We start from the raw sequence: 23,197 nt of genomic DNA, 5'->3' as shown, positions 1-23,197 counted from the left end.
CTCGTAGTTCTTCCCTTCATTTGTTAGGCCCTCTCTGCCGTTCTTAAAGCCCCACGTTGGGCGCCATTTTGCACCCGTCCACCTCCCGAGTCCCAGACTAGCATTTATCTCAGGGGTGTCGGTTCATTATTTAAATCATCAAATATAAATATAACGGCATAATAGAACACGGGGATGAACGGAGCAACTTAAAATTAAAATGGGGAAGGCTCGATTGTAACTTGACTTTAAGGACTCCATGATAGGACTAGGAAGTGACTGTTACTTTATACAGGGCATTATCTAACTACAATAAAAAGATTATGAGAGTGGTTTCCTTTGAAATAATTTGCCAGAAGGAGCGGTTTATTACGCCATTTGACGTATAAAACTTTGATACACGTGGCAACAATATTTGAATTTACACACATGTTACATATATAAATCACTTGCCATACCGCAAGTGGTATCAATATATTGCTGCGTTGCTTCTGAAATAAAATGACATTATGGAGGTATAATTTACGGATCGATTCCATTTGAATCGAACCGTTACTCAAGGATATAGCTTCCTTCTATCGGGAGCCCGAGCATAACCCATGTTACGGTCGGCTTCCCGATTTAACTAAGATGATGTACTCCGGCTATATACATTTTTCCGAGACCGGTACTCGGACTGGGTAATGTTTCTCGTGAAGTGCGAAAACTGGATTCCACGGACAGTTCCTATCTTACGATATCCAGCTGATGCCATACCAATGAATTAGCATTTACATTTTATTTACATGTGATCTGAATTGTCACCAGTTAGCCTTAGTAGACTACTGACACAGATGAGATAACGAGAAGCGGTTGGAAATACCGTGCCAGTGACCCCCCTCGCATCGCGAGCGAAGTAAACAAACACGCAAGTATGACTGTAACATCGTCCCGTACGGAAACCGTACAATAAAAAGATACCAAAAGACTCTAATATTATCACTCTCAATATTCAAACATACTAATAGAGGGATGTTGTCACCAAATAATTTAATCCACGAAATTATTATTATTATTATTATTATTATTATTATTATTATTATTATTATTATTATTATGCAACGGTTCCTGGCACTGTCACGTTGATTAATATCATCATTATTATGCGGGACGCAAACACAAATGGTTATTACTGTTATTATTATTATTATATCCCTCTCGTGATTATTATTATTATTAATGAATAGGTGACTCAAGATTTTATTATTATTCACGTCACTTAAGAGGTTATTATTATTAATGGACCGGTCACTTCCGCCAAATTATATATTAAGATATCGGTCGCAATTACAAATTAATTCACTGATCAACCAACGACATCATTACAGTTATTATTATGACAATTATTATTAATCCGACCGCGGTGATTTAACATCGTCCTTACATTGTTATTATTATCGGTTGCATATTCTCAATTAGATTCCCGTTTAACATCGTTATCAACGCTCATTTAATTAAGGCGGTCCAATCCTTTATCTGCAATATTTATTATTATTATTATCACGACATCATGATTGTCCCTCGCTCGTTATTACAATGAATACAATATACGACCATTTCTGTGGAATCTGAACTCTCATTATCCTTAGATCCGTTGTATCTCAACGAATAGCTGTGCAGTCTATTTCTTTCGTACATGCTGTCACGGGTTCGAATTCTACCCGCTGCGTAACTCAGTATTTCTCTGTGACACTGCCCGTACATTTTACACTCGTATCAATATCCTAAGTGTCTCTCGTACGGAATTTATTTTCCTCTCTATCTCAATATTCCTCGATTCATTTATTTATTCCTCACAGAATTATCAACTGACTTATTTATTCATTTCGGACATCGTACGACCTTTTATTATCTGACTGCAAATTCTTTCACATTTTCTATCTCATTTGGATCTATGCCTTAGTTCATTCTCCACAAATAATCGTAACATCTTGAAATTATATTTACCAAAATTTGACAATCATGGTCTCGTAATATTAGCACTACATGTTCCGGCTAATGAATCGCAACTTCAAAACGCGACATTTATACGTAAAAAAATTTTGGACCGTAATTTAAACCACACGTTCATTAACATGTACGGATTATTAGCACCGATCTACATTTCAATATTATTATTCGATCAAATTAAATTACCACGCACTTCAATTCCAAATAAAAAAAAACGACATCCCGTCATTAAATGATTCCCAATAAACTCAACACTTGATCACATAAATTACATGAATTATTATTATCTCCAAATCATATTTAAAAAAGATATCTTCTTAAAAAAAATAGTTATATTATTTATTTATTATTATTATTAATATTTAAAAAAAATAATATTTTCGCCTGTAATACGGTAGTCCACTCTTATTATGTTTAACGCATAACCTCTTTTACAAATTCAATTTATTCTGGCACTAAACACTCCAGATATGATTTACTTGGAAATATTATATTAATCGCATCTCACAAATTTAACAACTTCACTTTGAAAATATGACCATATTAATTTCAACAAAACACTCTTGGTATGGCGAAGCTGGATTTTCCTTCCATGTCATTAAATGGCTCGTTAAAATGACAAAACATAAAAGCACATATCGGGTCTTATTTAACTAGCATAATCAAAATCAAATGTAAAGAAAATTATCGACTACAAAGAAAATATGAATGCATGCATGACTTAACGTACTACACTATATATACAAATTTACATCTCCAACAAACTGAATACATAAAAGACCCGATTATTTACATTATTATGATTTACTACTGTCCGTGCTACAAATTTAGGATGGGGTCGTTAAGCGACCCATCTTGTTACAGAAGGTAACCAAGTATAATCAAATTATTCCCATTTTTCCCATCACGATAACATTTCCCAAATATATTTTACAATTTAGTACTCATCTTAGTTATCGGTATTCCATTGCAGCTTTGCAGACGAGAGGCTTCATCCAGCCCCTCTCTGCGTTTTACTCCTCCATCCTTGATGGCGTAGTTTCACAAAAGATTTCCTGGCACATTATTATTATTTTACACTCATATCTTGATTACCACAAACCTTCACCATTTACTACGTTAACACTGTATGCTTTAATTTGGATACAACAAATTTCTATCCTAGACCCAAGAATTTAATATATTTACACTATTTAATCTTCGTCCACCTACCGCACAATGGACCTGGACACGTACGACGTGGTGTCAACCATTACGCCCGCCGCGATACGCCCGATTTATACGGCATTCTTGACGTGTTCATTACATCGGTTCGGTATAGCTAAGTACAGGCTACTACTTCCTTAAAGTACTGTTCGTCACACAGTCTATTATGTACGTACTTATGGTGATATATTTTATACTACTCTCTTGCAGGATAATTACTTTACATCACTGATATTCACAAAGGACAAACACTATCCTACGTTAACTATTTCCAGATTTAACATGTTGCTTGAGCGCGATCACACTTTACAAACACTGGCGGATGCTCGCGCCATTAAATGACTGTACGTCCGTAGAATTCTAAGTTACCGGCGACCAACAGTTCAACTCCCGATATTCAATTCACGTGTGCTGGCGACCGTCAATTCAGCTCCAACGATTCAAGACTAGTGGCTGGCGACCGTCAATTCAGCTCCAACGATTCAAGACTAGTGGCTGGCGACCGTCAATTCAGCTCCGTATATATGGATGAAGCCTTTTTCCCGCGGATTCGTTGACGTCATGCCCCTTAGGGAGGGGGTGGATTTTTAATATCGGTACTTGCACTCCGAATTGGAAGTTAAAATTTACATCAAATTAATCCACTCCGCTAGCATATCTGCTGGATAAAATATGAACTCCAGGTGATCACAGATTTAGGAGATATGGATGGATTTCGCTCCTCACATTTCGCGCCTTTGTAAGCGTCCCTGACAACGTGGTCTTCTTTCAGCCAATGAGATTCAAGCTGTCCGGTTTCCAAGAAATCCAGCCTTCAATTTATTTAATTTGCCATTAAGTATTGATTATTTTTCCATGCGTGACATCTAATAAATTCAGTACATTCATCCGCGTACTCAGATTAATTTATTACTGATTACTTTTGTAGTTACGAAAATATCTCATCCATCATTCCTTAAGATGGTATCACTGAGTCTCCCATCAAATTTTTACTATTGGCCGGCAAGCGGTCACGTGATTTAAATCTCCACCTGCTCGAACTTAGGCTAGCGAACGTACACTCAGCCGCTGTAATTTTCCATGAGGTCATGGAATTTCCGTCCTACCAAAAATATCCCAAGGTCTTACTCATGTGGTGGGTTTTCTTTGTATGACTCTCCCCCTTCCTCTATCTGACCAAGACTTATTTGTGGACTCTGTATTTACTTGTACGCCAACTAATGATATTCCCTGCTGTGAAGTAGCTAAAAGTTGTCGGGTTGAGCTAATCCGTCAGGCTCCAGTCTGTCGTCCTTCCTTCGCTCTGATTTCGACATTACCTAAACGAAATATTTTCAAATACACTCCTCTGTATTTCAATAAATGTATCATATTATTTTACCGATCAAATCATGATTGATTATGGGCCTAAGTCACTCGGGTTCATCTTCCTCTTGCCCAGGTAAAAAAAAATCTAGTGAGCATCATGAGATTTTTTTTTTTGATGTGTCCTTATCATCACTATCATGATTTGACATTGGATCCTTTGTTCTGCGACGGCTATTGATTTCGTCTCTCAACATCTGGTTCCTGACCCTTAACTCCTCGTTCTGTCTTTCGATATCATGGATCGCATTGACGAATTCCTGCACGTCTCTGTCTATCTCTCCACACTCTGGACATGGCCTTGCTTCAATTGGTGTATGGATTACTTGGACTTCTTCTTCCCTTCCGTCATCTTCTTCATCCTCTTCTTCGACATCATCTTCTTCCGGCTCGTCATCTGCTTCCTCTCGTTCATCCTCTGCTTCTAGTCACATCTCTTTGTTTCCTTGTCCCGAATCGAACGTCGGTGCATTCGGGTTCAAGTCGCTGCCACCTATCCTTGCTCTTTGGAATTGCAAGCTCTCCGCTCCTGTCGCTTCCTCATCACGGCCTCGATCATGGATCGCCTCCTCCCATTTTCTCTTGTTCAGCTCTTCTATATACCGCCTAGACTCTTGATATCTGTCATCCTTCTCCTGACGAGATCCTCCCTGGTAATATCTCGGGTTCCCTTGATTCCTAGCTGGATACGGCCTGTAATTACTTCTCTGGCATCCACGGTATCCCCTGTCGGCTCGAAAATTTCCTTGGTTTGTTTGCCGGTTGCCTTCCGCAAAATTCCTTGGTCTCGTCCATTGTCGCGGCTTCCACTCCGTATTATATGCTCGACGAGGTTCCGGATCCGTACTAGTTCCCTGGTTCTTCGTACTAGTGGTCTTCGGTTCGATTGTCCGTTCGATATTATTCACCTGTTGGTCCCTGCTCCTAATTTGTCTTGGGTTCGAATGATGCGTTGTGAGGTCTAATTGACGTAATAAAGCCTCCGCATCGACAGCTGTCTGGACATTTGACGCTATCATCATTCGTTGGACCTCGAATGGCAATTGTTTTCCAATGGCGCTAATCAATTCTGTTTCGCTCATTGGATTATCAAGCTCTCGTAGCTTGTGAAATTGTGCCACAAAGTAATCTGAGAATTTCGTTGGTGAAGATGTTGCATATCGTCTGGAGTATACTTCCAGCCTTAACTCCTGCTGTTCCTGAATACTCCAGAACTTTTGGAGAAAAGCCCGCCGAAATCCTTCAAAATCTTCAAAAGTATACAAGAAAGCCCTGAACCATACAGCTGGTGCTCCGTCTAGGAATTTCTCGACCGTTCGCAGTTGTCGCTCTACTGGTATTTTATTCTCACTTATATAACCGGCGATTTCCCGGATGAAACCTTTCGGGGTGATATGCCCACGGGCATCGAACTTTGGTGGCTTGTCATCAGACATCTTAATGACGTGTACCACCGATGTCGGGATAGCATTTGATGACGTAGATGACCCATCTCTGTTTTCAAACTTGAAACCGTGTGTATCAGCATGGGATAGGCCTCCTTTCTTATGAATCCCCTGGTTATCATGGGTTTCGTATTCGCGATATTGGAGGTTAAAATCTTGGCTAGATGCTGATGGTTCCAACCTAGCCTTCAACATCTCCAAGTCTTTTCGCATGTCATCCATTCCGTCGGGATTACAACTTGCTATTTCTTTTGTGCCGGAATTTTGCCCATTATACGCCTTGCATTGTTCTAACAAGCGAACTTCCGTGTCGGCAAATGATTGGCCCTGTTCAATTAAGTCTTCCGTCCGCTGGAATAACGCTAAGTTTGCGTCTTCGCACTTGGTTATTCTCTGGCTACGGTCTTCTAAATTTATAGTTAGTTCTTCGACTTTGTTTTTCAGTCCTGCTACGATGACAAGTGTACGTGCGGCTTCCCCACGTAACTCGTTCATGCCCTTGTCATGCTTGTCCAAGGTGCCAGCTATCTGCGCGCATTTTTCTTCTACTTGTCCCCGGACGATGTCATTCTCCTTCCTACACTCATCCCGAATTTCCTCTATGTGTGATTCTATGTCTTTTTTATCAGTTAATCGCAGAGCGGCGAGTTCCTTGACACTAGCGTTCAATTTTTCCTTAATTTCTGCGCGTTCCATTTGAGCCTCATCTCTAACGCGGTCAACCTTTTCATTAACGATGGTAATGTACGCATCCATGTGCACTTTTAATTCGTCTTTCGCGAAGTGACATGCTTCCTGGACTTGAGTTAATTTGTCCCTAAGTTCCTGTCCCATCGCTACGCTCGCGGCCTGAACTGCATCTATTTGTGCCTTGAGTTCTGATTTATTTATTTCACACGCAGCCTGTACCTGGTCTATTTTGTTCTCTAATGAAACACTATTAACCTTCATTTGTTGAATAATTTCCTGTCTATCAGAAACACTATCGGCCTGTACTTTGTCTATTTTATAAATAATTTCCTGTCTATCAGAAACACTATTAGCCTTCATTTGTTGAACAATTTCCGAAACACTATCGGCCCGCATTTGATCTAGCCTACGTTCCATCGCAACATTATTCAAAGCCAACGCTTGCATTAATTTCTCTAACGTTGTATCTTTCACCTCTCCCTGTCCTTCTACCACCATGTCCTGGGATCGCTCCCCACCGTCGTCAGACATTATAACTTTTCTTGAGAAAGCAAAAGGGCCGATCGGCCTCTCACCTAGCTGCACACGAAGGAATACGCTATTGGGTCTAGGCCCTATCATATGACATTATACCCCTACACTAACTTTCATTTAACAAAAAAAATTTTGACTATAAAACTTGTTTACATTTGCAGGTCATTCAACTTGAATGCTGGCTTGCGCCTAAGATTTCACAATAAACCGCTCCAATATAACAACAACAACAACATTAAAAACAACGATGAAGTTGGAAATCTCCTGCCCTGAAATACGTTAATTTTAATTTATACCATCTCAACCTCTTTTTAACTAATAACTTGAACTGGTGCTCAGTAAATTTTTACCATTTCAAGCCTTCCTAAACAACTGTTTATAATATTCATCTCATGTCCAATGACATTTAAATGGAGTCCTGAATAACCAAAAAAATATTAAATTCCATATGGGAAAAAGAGAAACATCAAATCTTCGAGCTTATTGAATTTTGAATCATTGCCAAACTTGAAGAGATTAGCAATGGATTATATTAATAACTAGCCAAATCTAGCTCCGTTCGAAACTAACCTTACTCTAGCACGATATTACGTTACAAGTGAACACACACTTGACCGTGATGCGGTCATCAATTAATAAAAATCAAAAATTAAAAATATAAAATTTTGAAAAAAAAGTATAAAAATATAAAAATTGATTAGCAATAAAATTGGCCTCTCTGCCGTTCTTAAAGCAACACTTTGCCGTTCTTAAAGCCCCACTTTGGGCCAGCCATTTTGCTTCTGGCCCAACTGTAACATGTCCTACAATTGGTCATCATTTTACTGATGTCAACCAACATGACTCGTAGTTCTTCCCTTCATTTGTTAGGCCCTCTCTGCCGTTCTTAAAGCCCCACGCTGGGCGCCATTTTGCACCCGTCCACCTCCCGAGTCCCAGACTAGCATTTATCTCAGGGGTGTCGGTTCATTATTTAAATCATCAAATATAAATATAACGGCATAATAGAACACGGGGATGAACGGAGCAACTTAAAATTAAAATGGGGAAGGCTCGATTGTAACTTGACTTTAAGGACTCCATGATAGGACTAGGAAGTGACTGTTACTTTATACAGGGCATTATCTAACTACAATAAAAAGATTATGAGAGTGGTTTCCTTTGAAATAATTTGCCAGAAGGAGCGGTTTATTACGCCATTTGACGTATAAAACTTTGATACACGTGGCAACAATATTTGAATTTACACACATGTTACATATATAAATCACTTGCCATACCGCAAGTGGTATCAATATATTGCTGCGTTGCTTCTGAAATAAAATGACATTATGGAGGTATAATTTACGGATCGATTCCATTTGAATCGAACCGTTACTCAAGGATATAGCTTCCTTCTATCGGGAGCCCGAGCATAACCCATGTTACGGTCGGCTTCCCGATTTAACTAAGATGATGTACTCCGGCTATATACATTTTTCCGAGACCGGTACTCGGACTGGGTAATGTTTCTCGTGAAGTGCGAAAACTGGATTCCACGGACAGTTCCTATCTTACGATATCCAGCTGATGCCATACCAATGAATTAGCATTTACATTTTATTTACATGTGATCTGAATTGTCACCAGTTAGCCTTAGTAGACTACTGACACAGATGAGATAACGAGAAGCGGTTGGAAATACCGTGCCAGTGACCCCCCTCGCATCGCGAGCGAAGTAAACAAACACGCAAGTATGACTGTAACATCGTCCCGTACGGAAACCGTACAATAAAAAGATACCAAAAGACTCTAATATTATCACTCTCAATATTCAAACATACTAATAGAGGGATGTTGTCACCAAATAATTTAATCCACGAAATTATTATTATTATTATTATTATTATTATTATTATTATTATTATTATTATTATTATTATGCAACGGTTCCTGGCACTGTCACGTTGATTAATATCATCATTATTATGCGGGACGCAAACACAAATGGTTATTACTGTTATTATTATTATTATATCCCTCTCGTGATTATTATTATTATTAATGAATAGGTGACTCAAGATTTTATTATTATTCACGTCACTTAAGAGGTTATTATTATTAATGGACCGGTCACTTCCGCCAAATTATATATTAAGATATCGGTCGCAATTACAAATTAATTCACTGATCAACCAACGACATCATTACAGTTATTATTATGACAATTATTATTAATCCGACCGCGGTGATTTAACATCGTCCTTACATTGTTATTATTATCGGTTGCATATTCTCAATTAGATTCCCGTTTAACATCGTTATCAACGCTCATTTAATTAAGGCGGTCCAATCCTTTATCTGCAATATTTATTATTATTATTATCACGACATCATGATTGTCCCTCGCTCGTTATTACAATGAATACAATATACGACCATTTCTGTGGAATCTGAACTCTCATTATCCTTAGATCCGTTGTATCTCAACGAATAGCTGTGCAGTCTATTTCTTTCGTACATGCTGTCACGGGTTCGAATTCTACCCGCTGCGTAACTCAGTATTTCTCTGTGACACTGCCCGTACATTTTACACTCGTATCAATATCCTAAGTGTCTCTCGTACGGAATTTATTTTCCTCTCTATCTCAATATTCCTCGATTCATTTATTTATTCCTCACAGAATTATCAACTGACTTATTTATTCATTTCGGACATCGTACGACCTTTTATTATCTGACTGCAAATTCTTTCACATTTTCTATCTCATTTGGATCTATGCCTTAGTTCATTCTCCACAAATAATCGTAACATCTTGAAATTATATTTACCAAAATTTGACAATCATGGTCTCGTAATATTAGCACTACATGTTCCGGCTAATGAATCGCAACTTCAAAACGCGACATTTATACGTAAAAAAATTTTGGACCGTAATTTAAACCACACGTTCATTAACATGTACGGATTATTAGCACCGATCTACATTTCAATATTATTATTCGATCAAATTAAATTACCACGCACTTCAATTCCAAATAAAAAAAAAACGACATCCCGTCATTAAATGATTCCCAATAAACTCAACACTTGATCACATAAATTACATGAATTATTATTATCTCCAAATCATATTTAAAAAAGATATCTTCTTAAAAAAAATAGTTATATTATTTATTTATTATTATTATTAATATTTAAAAAAAAATAATATTTTCGCCTGTAATACGGTAGTCCACTCTTATTATGTTTAACGCATAACCTCTTTTACAAATTCAATTTATTCTGGCACTAAACACTCCAGATATGATTTACTTGGAAATATTATATTAATCGCATCTCACAAATTTAACAACTTCACTTTGAAAATATGACCATATTAATTTCAACAAAACACTCTTGGTATGGCGAAGCTGGATTTTCCTTCCATGTCATTAAATGGCTCGTTAAAATGACAAAACATAAAAGCACATATCGGGTCTTATTTAACTAGCATAATCAAAATCAAATGTAAAGAAAATTATCGACTACAAAGAAAATATGAATGCATGCATGACTTAACGTACTACACTATATATACAAATTTACATCTCCAACAAACTGAATACATAAAAGACCCGATTATTTACATTATTATGATTTACTACTGTCCGTGCTACAAATTTAGGATGGGGTCGTTAAGCGACCCATCTTGTTACAGAAGGTAACCAAGTATAATCAAATTATTCCCATTTTTCCCATCACGATAACATTTCCCAAATATATTTTACAATTTAGTACTCATCTTAGTTATCGGTATTCCATTGCAGCTTTGCAGACGAGAGGCTTCATCCAGCCCCTCTCTGCGTTTTACTCCTCCATCCTTGATGGCGTAGTTTCACAAAAGATTTCCTGGCACATTATTATTATTTTACACTCATATCTTGATTACCACAAACCTTCACCATTTACTACGTTAACACTGTATGCTTTAATTTGGATACAACAAATTTCTATCCTAGACCCAAGAATTTAATATATTTACACTATTTAATCTTCGTCCACCTACCGCACAATGGACCTGGACACGTACGACGTGGTGTCAACCATTACGCCCGCCGCGATACGCCCGATTTATACGGCATTCTTGACGTGTTCATTACATCGGTTCGGTATAGCTAAGTACAGGCTACTACTTCCTTAAAGTACTGTTCGTCACACAGTCTATTATGTACGTACTTATGGTGATATATTTTATACTACTCTCTTGCAGGATAATTACTTTACATCACTGATATTCACAAAGGACAAACACTATCCTACGTTAACTATTTCCAGATTTAACATGTTGCTTGAGCGCGATCACACTTTACAAACACTGGCGGATGCTCGCGCCATTAAATGACTGTACGTCCGTAGAATTCTAAGTTACCGGCGACCAACAGTTCAACTCCCGATATTCAATTCACGTGTGCTGGCGACCGTCAATTCAGCTCCAACGATTCAAGACTAGTGGCTGGCGACCGTCAATTCAGCTCCAACGATTCAAGACTAGTGGCTGGCGACCGTCAATTCAGCTCCGTATATATGGATGAAGCCTTTTTCCCGCGGATTCGTTGACGTCATGCCCCTTAGGGAGGGGGTGGATTTTTAATATCGGTACTTGCACTCCGAATTGGAAGTTAAAATTTACATCAAATTAATCCACTCCGCTAGCATATCTGCTGGATAAAATATGAACTCCAGGTGATCACAGATTTAGGAGATATGGATGGATTTCGCTCCTCACATTTCGCGCCTTTGTAAGCGTCCCTGACAACGTGGTCTTCTTTCAGCCAATGAGATTCAAGCTGTCCGGTTTCCAAGAAATCCAGCCTTCAATTTATTTAATTTGCCATTAAGTATTGATTATTTTTCCATGCGTGACATCTAATAAATTCAGTACATTCATCCGCGTACTCAGATTAATTTATTACTGATTACTTTTGTAGTTACGAAAATATCTCATCCATCATTCCTTAAGATGGTATCACTGAGTCTCCCATCAAATTTTTACTATTGGCCGGCAAGCGGTCACGTGATTTAAATCTCCACCTGCTCGAACTTAGGCTAGCGAACGTACACTCAGCCGCTGTAATTTTCCATGAGGTCATGGAATTTCCGTCCTACCAAAAATATCCCAAGGTCTTACTCATGTGGTGGGTTTTCTTTGTATGACTCTCCCCCTTCCTCTATCTGACCAAGACTTATTTGTGGACTCTGTATTTACTTGTACGCCAACTAATGATATTCCCTGCTGTGAAGTAGCTAAAAGTTGTCGGGTTGAGCTAATCCGTCAGGCTCCAGTCTGTCGTCCTTCCTTCGCTCTGATTTCGACATTACCTAAACGAAATATTTTCAAATACACTCCTCTGTATTTCAATAAATGTATCATATTATTTTACCGATCAAATCATGATTGATTATGGGCCTAAGTCACTCGGGTTCAATACGCTGGGCAGTAGGGGGTAACATATTACACCAAATATAGTTATGATTTAATAAAAACAAAAATAATTTATTGCAACATAAATTAGAACTAAAAACAGAATACTGATCTCATAGATGGAATTTAAATAATTCAGAACCCTCTGGGGCAAGCAATACTCGTGGGGAAAGTCCCTACTTCCCACCTATCATATGATGTGTTAGCATGATCTGAAGCGAATTTTGAAGCCTACTGTTGTTTTTGTAATACAGCAGAAACTTATTAGTATCAGTAACCACAGAAAACATAGTATTGTTTGTTTTCATGATTCTCTCCATCACCATTTAGTAATCACTTCATTATATGGAACTGAACAAAGCACTGGAGTGAACTTACTGACATGCATGATGGTTCTGGCACATCTCTCTCTCTGTAAACTTCACTGACTTCTTAAGCTCCTTGTTTACCCAATTTCTTACTTCCCTTACTTTCTTTTGTGGATTCCTGGATTTATTCCATTCGGAAGATACATCAATGGATTCTGTAATTGTAGGAGCCTTCTGTAGTGGTACCTGATTCTCATCAGCTGCAGTAAATACTCTCTCTGAATTTTCAAAAATGCATACATCGAGTCACTCTTCTAAGCCACACGGAGATTTCTTTACCCTCTGACCTCGATTTCCTGTCTAAGTACACCCTTCCCTACATCCCAAGCTGTAGCACAATCATCATCATCATCACTAGGCCCATCGTCTTGATCACTGTCATTGCCATCAACAGCTCCCGTAAGCACTAATCATATTTCATCTGCTACTAAAAATGGGTCATTATCACAATAACCAATTTGTAAGCTGTCCAAAATGTTCAGAATGGCCTCCCTATCTGTTATTGTATTTTATCTGAAATTGAAAAAATTCATCTTGCGAATGCCCAGCGTATGATATTTCATACGTTAAAAGATATTTGTATTTGAATGCGATCTCGGTCAGTGAAGATTGTAACTATCATACGAGGTAAAATCCTCGTACTATTCCCGTAACAAATATACTGAAATATGATTAATTTTTCATAGCTCAATTCCTCAATAATTATAAATACTCACCGGTGCGTTATTTTTGTCAGCCTGCTGCGCTACCCGCACTCTCTTGCCAACTATCATCGTAACAGGAGGAAAACAACAATGCCATTAGCTAGGAAACATTATTTGCGTCCCTGATGCGCTAAATGATACCTTTAAAACTTGCAAAACAGTCACGGTGACTTAGATATAACGCAATTTGGAAAGCACGTTTTGCGTATGATATATCATACGGTGGGCATTAGTGGGTTAAGAAACATAATCTGAAAAAACACTAACAACAACCACAGAAATACACAGTAGTAATTAAATTTCGTGTGGCTATCTCTAGCCGAGTGCAGCCCTTGTAAGGCAGACCCTCCGATGAGGGTGGGCGGCATCTGCCACGTGTAGGTAAATGCGTGTTATTGTGGTGGAGGATAGTGTTATGTGTGGTGTGTGAGTTGCAGGGATGTTGGGGACAGCACAAACACCCAGCCCCCGGGCCATTGGAATTAACCAATTAAGGTTAAAATCCCCGACCCGGCCGGGAATCGAACTCGGGACCCTCTGCACCGAAGGCCAGTACGCTGACCATTCAGCCAACGAGTCGGACATACACAGTAGTGTAAAACAGACTAATCCATACACAGTCCGGACCTCAATAAATTGGGAAAAGGCTCAGGATAAGTGGTACTGCATATATTGCACTTCCATATTTTGCCAAAATAAAGAACCTCCGTGGCTAAGGTGACAACGTGTCGGCCTCTCACCGCTGGGATCCGTGGTTCAGATCCCTGTCACTACATGTGAAATTTGTGCTGGACAAAGCGGATCCGGAACAGGTTTTTCTCCGGGTACTCCGGTTTTCCCTGTCGTTTTTAATTCCAGCGACACTCTCCAATATCATTTCATCTGTCACTCATTAATCATTTCCCCAGATGAGTGCGACAGGCTTCGGTAGTTGGCACAATTCCAATCCAAGCCGCTAGATGGGGCTTCATTCCTTCCATTCCTGACCCGGTAAAATGATTAGAAGGATTTCCATTGCCAAAATAAATTCGTAGAAAGTGTTGCAAAAAATTTTAAGAGCCCGGAGTTTCCTTCGTGTGCCGAATTGTATATTTTGAGAAACTTTGGCGGTAAATTTACGTACAATCATCGGGAAATCTTTCAGAAATTCATGTAGACCAAGACAAAATTGCTGCAGAAAGAAAATTAAGCTTTGTACAAACGTTTACTTGCTGTCAGAGGGTGAGAGTTAAAACGCTAGAGGAGGGAACAAGAAGAGAGAATGTGGATGGGAACGGGCAGTATTATTACCTTCGTCTACAACACGGGCAGGCGCACTGTTTTATGAAGATTGAAGTACATTCAATTAACTCATATTACTCAGCTACTCTTATGCTCAACGAGTAATTAAATGGAAGAATGTGATGTTTTATCACTACTCCATCAAGGCTTCAATGAAACACTGTGTTCAGGATCACGAAAGTATGCGTAATCATTAGCCAGAGAACAGTGACTGAAGACGAACTAGTAGTGGAAGTTTCATCGAGTTACATTCGTTCGTTAGAAGCAACATCAAGCATTGAATCTACCTCACGTTCCAACAGAGACAAATTTGATTTCAACATATAAGTGTATAAGGCATTTTACTCAAGCAAACTTCATTGGTCTCGTGAGAATAATATGTTCTTGTCAATTGAGCTATTTGTCTGGGAGTCAAGTTTCGTGATTAGTTCACTCGAAATTACGATAAACTAGATTTTTTTATTGTTACATGTTCCTTTCTGTGGATTACAACTCATATTACTTCCGTATTCAAATATCGGCTTTGGCTATAAACATTTTCCAATAAATTAATATACTTTTCAGATATCTGTATAACTGGCTATGGAATATTGATGTTCAAATACATGAACACCGTCGAGCGTCCTAACTGATTTCTTTGACCAGATCGTACTTAATAAATCATAAGACATTACTTATTCCTATACTTCTTGAGCTCGACAGGGAATGGGATCGAAAGATTGTCCCAAAAACTAGATTCATACGGTAAGTATTCTGTAGGGAAATAATAATAATAACAATGGTCTGAATGAAGAGTCAATGAAGAAGAGACGAATACAATTTTATGGACATCTCCTACGTATGAAACAAGGAAGACTAACTCAAAAACTCGTTACATATTTCGAAGGGAAACGGATTATTCCCAGATTTTTTCTATTTGCTTTACGTTGCACCGATACAGACAGCTCTTATTGTGACGATGGGATAGGAAAGGGCTAGGACTGGGAAGGAAGCGGCCGTGGCCTTAATTAAGGTACAGCTCCAGTATTTGCCAGGTGTGAAATGGGAAAATACGGAAAACCATTTTCAGGGCTGCCGGCAGTGGGGTTTGAAGCCAGTATCTCCCAGATACTAGCTCACAGCTGCGCACCCCTAACTGCACGGCCAACTCGCCCGGTCCCAGGTGGTTTATGGAGATACATGCTGATATGGAGAGAATGGGCATTAGTCATGAAGACAACCAAAGCAGGAACCATTTTCGACAACTACTTTCAGACTTCAGAGGTGTCCGAGAAGAAGGATAAAAGAAATCTTCGCTATTTGTGTGTTTCTTTTCTATTTACTTTACGTCGCACCGACACAGATAGGTTTTGTGGCGACGATGGGATAGGAAAGGCCTAGGAAGTGGAAGGAATTGGCCGTGACCTTAATTAAGGTACAGCCTGGTGTGAAAATGGGAAACGACGGAAAACCATCTTCAGGGCTGCCGACAGTGGGACTCGAACCCACTATTTCCCAATTACTGGATACTGGTCGCCCTTAAGCGACTGCAGCTATCAAGCTCGGTAAAAGAAATCTTCAAAAGTGATTCTTTCAGAAGAACGAAGAAAGCAGATAAGCCATGGAATGATATATATTGACAGAAGATCAAAGACAAGGGAAGGAAAAGATGATGCAGGATACCGTAGTTGTTTCTCCGTGGTCCATAGTGGCCAAAATCGAGCAGAATAATAATAAAAATGATAATGGTAATAATAAGAGGGCGAGTCAATAAATAAGTCGCAAAACTGAATTGAGGCAAAAATAATCAAAGTAACATTTATTTCACTTTTCCACATATTCACCCTGTACATTCAGGCACTTATCCCATCTCTTTGCATGTCCTTGAAAGCCAGCAGCAAAGAAGCCCTTTAGTTGCTGTCGCAGCCAACGTGTAACGTCATAGATTACGACATCATCTGTATCAAACTGACGGCCACACAAATGATTTTTAGGGGCCCAAACAGATGAAAATCACTGGGGGCTAAGTCAGAACTGTACGGTGGATGCTCCAGTTGACACCTCCGCAGGACGACCAGGACGCTCCCCATCTCTGATGCTTTTCCTTCCATGGTTAAACTTCTGTATCCAATTGAACACAGCTTTCCGTGAGAAACAGTTTTCACCATAGACGGGATGCATTTCGCGATGCACTTCTGTGGGCAGCCCTTTGGCCCACAAAAAACACACAAATGCACGCTGTTCTTCTCGTGCTCAGTCATGCAACGCATGTGTTATCGTGCACTAACAGCCTCTGACTGACTGAGCGCCTGCGAGATGTCGTACGACAAACATACATATGCTGCCACCTGCTGGCAAAACTTGCGCGCGTAATTTCCAATGGTATAAGGCACACACATGTTTGCGACTTATTTATTGACTCACCCTCGTAACTAGAGGACCAGAATTGGTCCACAGCATTCGCTATATATATATAATAAGTTTTGTCTGTACATTGCTCAGAATTTAAAAATGATGGTATTTCTGTATCGATCGTGTCCATAGTAGCAAGAAAATGCACTTTTTAATTTTCCGTAATGTCTGTCTGTCTGTCTGTCTGTCTGTCTGTCTGTCTGTCTGTCTGTCTGTCTGTCTGTCTGTCTGTCTGTCTGTCTGTCTGTCTGTCTGTCTGTCTGTCTGTCTGTCTGTCTGTCTGTCTGTCTGTCTGTCTGTCTGTCTGTACACGCATCACGAGAAAACGGCTGAAGAGAATTTAATGAAAATTGGTATGTAAAGTCGGGAAATAAGTTGCAATGTTTTTCACTCACAGTAAACACACGAAAACTGTAACATTCGTCAATGTGATATATTTCTGGACTTGGACAAATTAATTGTAAATATTAGTATGTTTATCTATATTATTATTATTATTATTATTATTATTATTATTATTATTATTATTATTATTATTATTATTATTATTATTAATGAAATTGTACTTCGTTGTATGTTGATTTCTTCGTAGGAAGCAAAATGTTAATTTATATTGTGTATTATAATAGTTATTTTTATGTACAGCAGGATAGCATAGTGCCATAGTAATTTGTTTCAGTCTCTTTTTTCATTTATTTAGTATTTTATGTATTTTTATGTTATTTATGTATTTCACTGGTGAAGTGTAAGACAGGGACACGTGTCCCTAACTTTGCCAGTTAAAATAAACCATATCTATCTATCTATCTACAATCTAGGCCATAAATAACATTATTCACGCTGAAAGAAATTGTAGTTTAGGGGAAGGCCTAAATTTAAATTCTCACATTTTTATGTTATTAGTGGTCCTATCTTAATGAAAATCGGTATTCAAAGTCGGGAAATAAGTCGTTACAATCTACGCCATGAATAATTTTATTCACACTGAGTGGAATGGTAGTTTAGGGGAAGGCTTAAAATTTAATTCTCAAGTATTTGTGTTATTAGTGGTCCTATCGACAAATGCTACATTACTAAAGTTATATACGGTAGTATTAAATTTCCGATCATTTATGTCTTATACATTTTTATCGTACAGGCTATCATAACAGAGATATTCATGAATTTGGGCTTTTGTTGCTGAGTCCATATCAGCGTCAAGTCACGAGAAAATAGGTAGACAGAATTTAATGAAAATCGTTATGTAAAGTCGGGGAATAAAGAACTACAGTCTACACTATAAATAATTTCGTAAGAAGCCCTAATAATTATCACAGGGTCGAAAGAAAACTAAATGTGAAAGCCTACAACACAGAAAGCTCATGACATTGAACAATAATAACACTACATTGACCATTGTTTGTTGTGATGTGCTTTGTGTCTTCTGTTGCCAGTCATGTCCGATAGATGGGATTACTACTGTATACCAAGTGTATACCAATTTGCTTTACGTCGCACCGACACAGATAGGTATTATGGCGACGATGGGATAGGAAAGGGCTAGGAGTGGAAAGGAATCGGCCGTGACGTTAATTACGGTACAGAACGAGCATTGCCTGGTGTGAAAATGGGAGACCGTGGAAAACCACCTTCAGGGCTGTCGACAGTGGTTTTCGAACCCACTACCTCCCGAATGCAAACTCACAGCTGCGTGCCCCTAACCGCGCGGCCAACTCGCCCGGTCGTACCGAGTATAACAGCCTGCCTGAATATTGGCGGGATGTAGCTGGGGAGTTAGATAAATTTCTTCTTAAGCATGCCATTCCTCATGTTCATACATTTTCTGATAGTACTGGTACGTAACAAACTGGTTCATCATAGCATTCGAGCTATTCAGTACCTACCGTGTGGCACTGATTGGAATGATCAGTGTGTATATTTAACGGAACAATGGCAGAGGAGTGTTCATGGCTGTCTGCGGCCTGGTCATTCCAGCTCTGGAACTTTGGACTGTTAGATCGGCATCGTAGTACTGTTCGTCAACAGTGAGAAAGTGTGCGGTTTTTCATTTGAGCGAGCATTTTATATGATAACATTGCTTTTAATCCCAACATTCCTACCGACGTTTTTGAAATGGCCTAAGTTAACTAACTGTAGTGAGGAAAACCAAAAAGACAGTCTTTCTTAGAATCCCGTAGCGAAGTCAGGTAAATGTGTTGTTATGAAATAGCTCCTTGCGCTGCCCGAGTAGGTACTTTTAGGAAATGTATTACCTATTAATTTTGTCAGGTGATTTTTTAAAATTTCTTTATTGTGACGTTAACTGATAATTTATGAATTTTTGTTGTTTTAGAGTTATTGTTGCATGTTTAATTCAAAGTTTAAGTTTTAGATTTCTTTTTTTTTTTTCGCGTGAAGCTTTGTCGTTGGTGCAGCCTATACTGTGTAGGAAGTAGTTGATCTTTTCAAAAAAAAAAAGTAAGTGATAACTGCATATATTTACGCGTCGCCCTATAGATATGATGTACACGATTACAGCTGTCATTGAGACTGTCACCAATCAGCCTAGCGAACCCAAAAACTGCCAACGATAATCTCGATTATTTTGGACATTTTCTTTCTTCACCCCTTCTTTCCTATGGTGAGGGTGGCTGAACTAAGTCTTAAATGTCGTTCGGAGTGTCACTATTCATATCAGTGGCCACGAGAATTATGGATCCAATACTAATATAGATCGTTTTCAATAATTTTTACATGTCACTCTCTCAACACTCCACACCTACAGGAGCCTGGAGTGTCCTACTCCCCCATATTTAGTTGAAATTGCAGGTTTGTCTTTGCCTATAGACGCGGTCATTTTTAATCGTTTAAATTTGCCGATAACTTGACGTACGGATATTGCTCCTTAACTGTGTGCAACCCGCCAAGTAAAGAATGTATTGCGGGCTAGTGTAAGCTTCCGTCTGCTATTATAGAAGTGCTCATTTAGTGAATTGATTTTAGGATTACTAAAAGTTTAATGAACTTAGAAACGTAGCAGTGCCTCATGATTCACCAACAGGTAATTCCGGAGAGAATAAAAAATAATGGAGCAAATCAGTCCAGTAGAACGGACGGACGGGAAAAAAGCTGTTTGCTGTTTTTAGTGAAAATGAAAACCTGCAACCTATTTTCCAGTCATTGACCGGGTCAAGAATGTAATGAATGAATGATATAAAGGCTCTTAGTACGATGGAGTCGCCACTCCCAAAGTGGTTTAATAATGACTGATAGATGCTATGAAATGAGAATGGAGAGTGTTGCTGGAATGAAAGATGACAGAGAAAACCAGAGTACCCGGACCTGTCCTGCCTCCGCTTTGTCCAGCACAAATCTCACATGGAGTGAGCGCGATTTGAACCACGGTATCCAGCGGTGAGAGGCCGACGCGCTGCCGTCTGAGCCATGGAGGGTGTTCTGTTTTTAGTAAATATTTAATGTATAGATGATAACTATAATAATAATAATTAACAGTTTGTATAAAACTCGACGTAACCCCCTTACGAATGATTGTAGAAGAATATTGCTCAGGAAAAGAAATAATAATTAAAAAATTAAAAAATTTATATTCATGTCATTTTCCGATAAAGTGGAAAAGAAAGGAAATATCGGTGGTGTTCATGTGAAAATATAAGTCCAATAATCGATAGTTGTATGGAGAGTTATGAAAAATTATCCGGCTACGTATAATAAAGACTATTTTGTTGCAATCTTATTTGATTGCGTTCTGCGCAGAATACTGAATAAGATGGACGACAAGAATGTAACCATGCACATCTAAAGTGATTTTCCCATGACTAACGGGTAGAACAAATAATAATACGTAATTGGGATAAATAATAATTCATTTTTATGATTTAGAAAAATCTGTTGTAGAAGAAAGGCTACACAAGATGGAAGGAGCGTATGGCAGCACCACGGATTTTTACAACAGGAAATGTGTATCTAAAGATCTTAAAATAAGGCACTACAATGCAGTGGTGGAATCAGAATGTCTTTACGCAAGTGAATGTCTAATTTTGAACAATAATTTAGATAAACAGGAAGTACTAGAAAGAATAATCATGAGAAAAATCTGAGAACTAATAAAAACAACAGAACAATGGAAAATAAGAAGTAAAAGAAAATATACTAGAACATAGAAAATATAACAGAAACAATGAGATAAAGGAGATTGGTATTTTGCGCTCTTATCTATAGAATGGAAGGATTCCAAGGAAGAAAGGAAAGGAAACCTGGTTCAAAGTGTACTGAGAAGACAAGAATAAGGCATAGTCAATGATGAAGGAATACTGGAAAGAACGGAAGACGAATCAACAAGGAAGGATGAACTGAAATTGACACGTGGTCGCTAGCAGGCCTCGTCGTAAAAAACAAGAAGTGATTGTACATACCTTCAGTACAATGCCGCTCTCTCCTGGTAACAAAGGTAAATGCCACGTTAGCTTACCTGTAAGGAAAGAAAACAGAAGTGGTAAAAGCACTCAACTATAGTCTTCTGTATAACATAGAGAATATGTTATACAATAGAAAATGGGAAATAAATTGTATTATCTGCACTATACATACTCACATTACTGTTCATACTACCTTCGCATCAACTAATTACTAGACTGATAGAGTGGCCTCGTAGTGTTAGAATTCAGGTGAACTCTTCAGGGTACCGGTAATTATAATTTTATTGAATCTCTAAAGACGTGATATTAAATGAAAAGCAGACTGATGGAAAACATCAAAAGACCAAAATTAATGCTAATTTTGCTATCAACTTTAATGTTGTAAGATGTAATTTGGAAGTAGAGAAGAGTTATTATACTGATACTAGAAAGTGTATAACTCTAAATCAAGTGCTCTGAAATTGCTGAAATTACCATCCCATCTCATCCCACGTAAACTAAATGTTACAGTTTTATCTTTAATGTACACTGAGATATCTCTTCAATTAATTTCAGTAGTGCCGAGAAAGTAGCTGTGCACATAGCTATCAGCTTGCATTCGGGAGATTGTGGGTTCGAACCCCACTGTCGGCAGCCGTGAAGGTGGTTTTCCGTGGTTTCGTATTTTCACGGAAGGCAAATGCTGGGGTTGTGTCTTAATCAACGCCACGGTCACTTCCTTCCCACTCCTAGCCACTCACTATCCCATCGTCACTATAAGACCTACCTGTGCCGGTGCAACGTAAAACAATCCCACACATCTTGAACAACACTAATAGATTAGTCTAAGAAATTACAGTCATGACGACTTTATTTCATGACAGTTATGAAACACATCAACCATACACTTGTCTAAATACATTAAGACGTAAATGGAGTTTCGTTCAACCCGGTCAATTAATTGCATGTTAATGAGTCTGTACACAATAAACGAGTTTGCATGTTCAGCGCACGTCACGAAAGATGAAATGAAAAAGAAGTAAGCCAGCAGTAATCAAATATGACGCACTTTATTAGGAAGTAAAACCATGCTATCCATTAAAAACAACTCATTGATTTCATACTACTATCAAATAGTTAATCTGTAGCGTAGACATTTACATACAACTTTCTTTAGAATGATTGCAAAATGATTATTTATTCTACTTCTGATTCAATTTGTATATGATACATTTCATAACTAGTAGCATTATTTTAATATTTATAAAATATGATTCATTTCCCATGTAGGTACAACTCCTGTGGATACTCCCAACTACCGGGCGAGTTGGCCGTGCGCGTAGAGGCGCGCGGCTGTGAGCTTGCATCCGGGAGATAGTAGGTTCGAATCCCACTATCGGCAGCCCT

General features: G+C 38.5%; 1 protein-coding gene across 3 annotated transcripts in view; it reads right to left on the bottom strand.

Moving 5' to 3' along the window:
* LOC136881008 (cell adhesion molecule 1) overlaps positions 1-22,720 on the bottom strand; it is a 415,404-nt gene extending 392,684 nt beyond the window's left edge. For 2 of the 3 annotated variants that reach the window (XM_067153585.2, XM_067153586.2), the window contains exon 1: positions 22,578-22,720. In XM_067153585.2, coding sequence (XP_067009686.2) covers positions 22,578-22,611 — 34 coding nt within the window. In that variant the 5' untranslated portion in view covers positions 22,612-22,720. Of the gene's footprint in view, positions 1-21,808; positions 21,865-22,577 lie in introns of all 3 variants that reach the window. The other variant, XM_067153588.2, reaches the window with a different exon arrangement.
* Positions 22,721-23,197: the final 477 nt, after the last annotated feature.

Source organism: Anabrus simplex, chromosome 9 (assembly GCF_040414725.1).
Source record: "Anabrus simplex isolate iqAnaSimp1 chromosome 9, ASM4041472v1, whole genome shotgun sequence".
In the NCBI taxonomy this organism is placed as follows: Eukaryota; Metazoa; Arthropoda; class Insecta; order Orthoptera; family Tettigoniidae; genus Anabrus; species Anabrus simplex.
The sequence above is the reverse complement of the archived record's forward strand: the minus strand, read 5'-3'. Positions and strand labels throughout refer to the sequence as shown.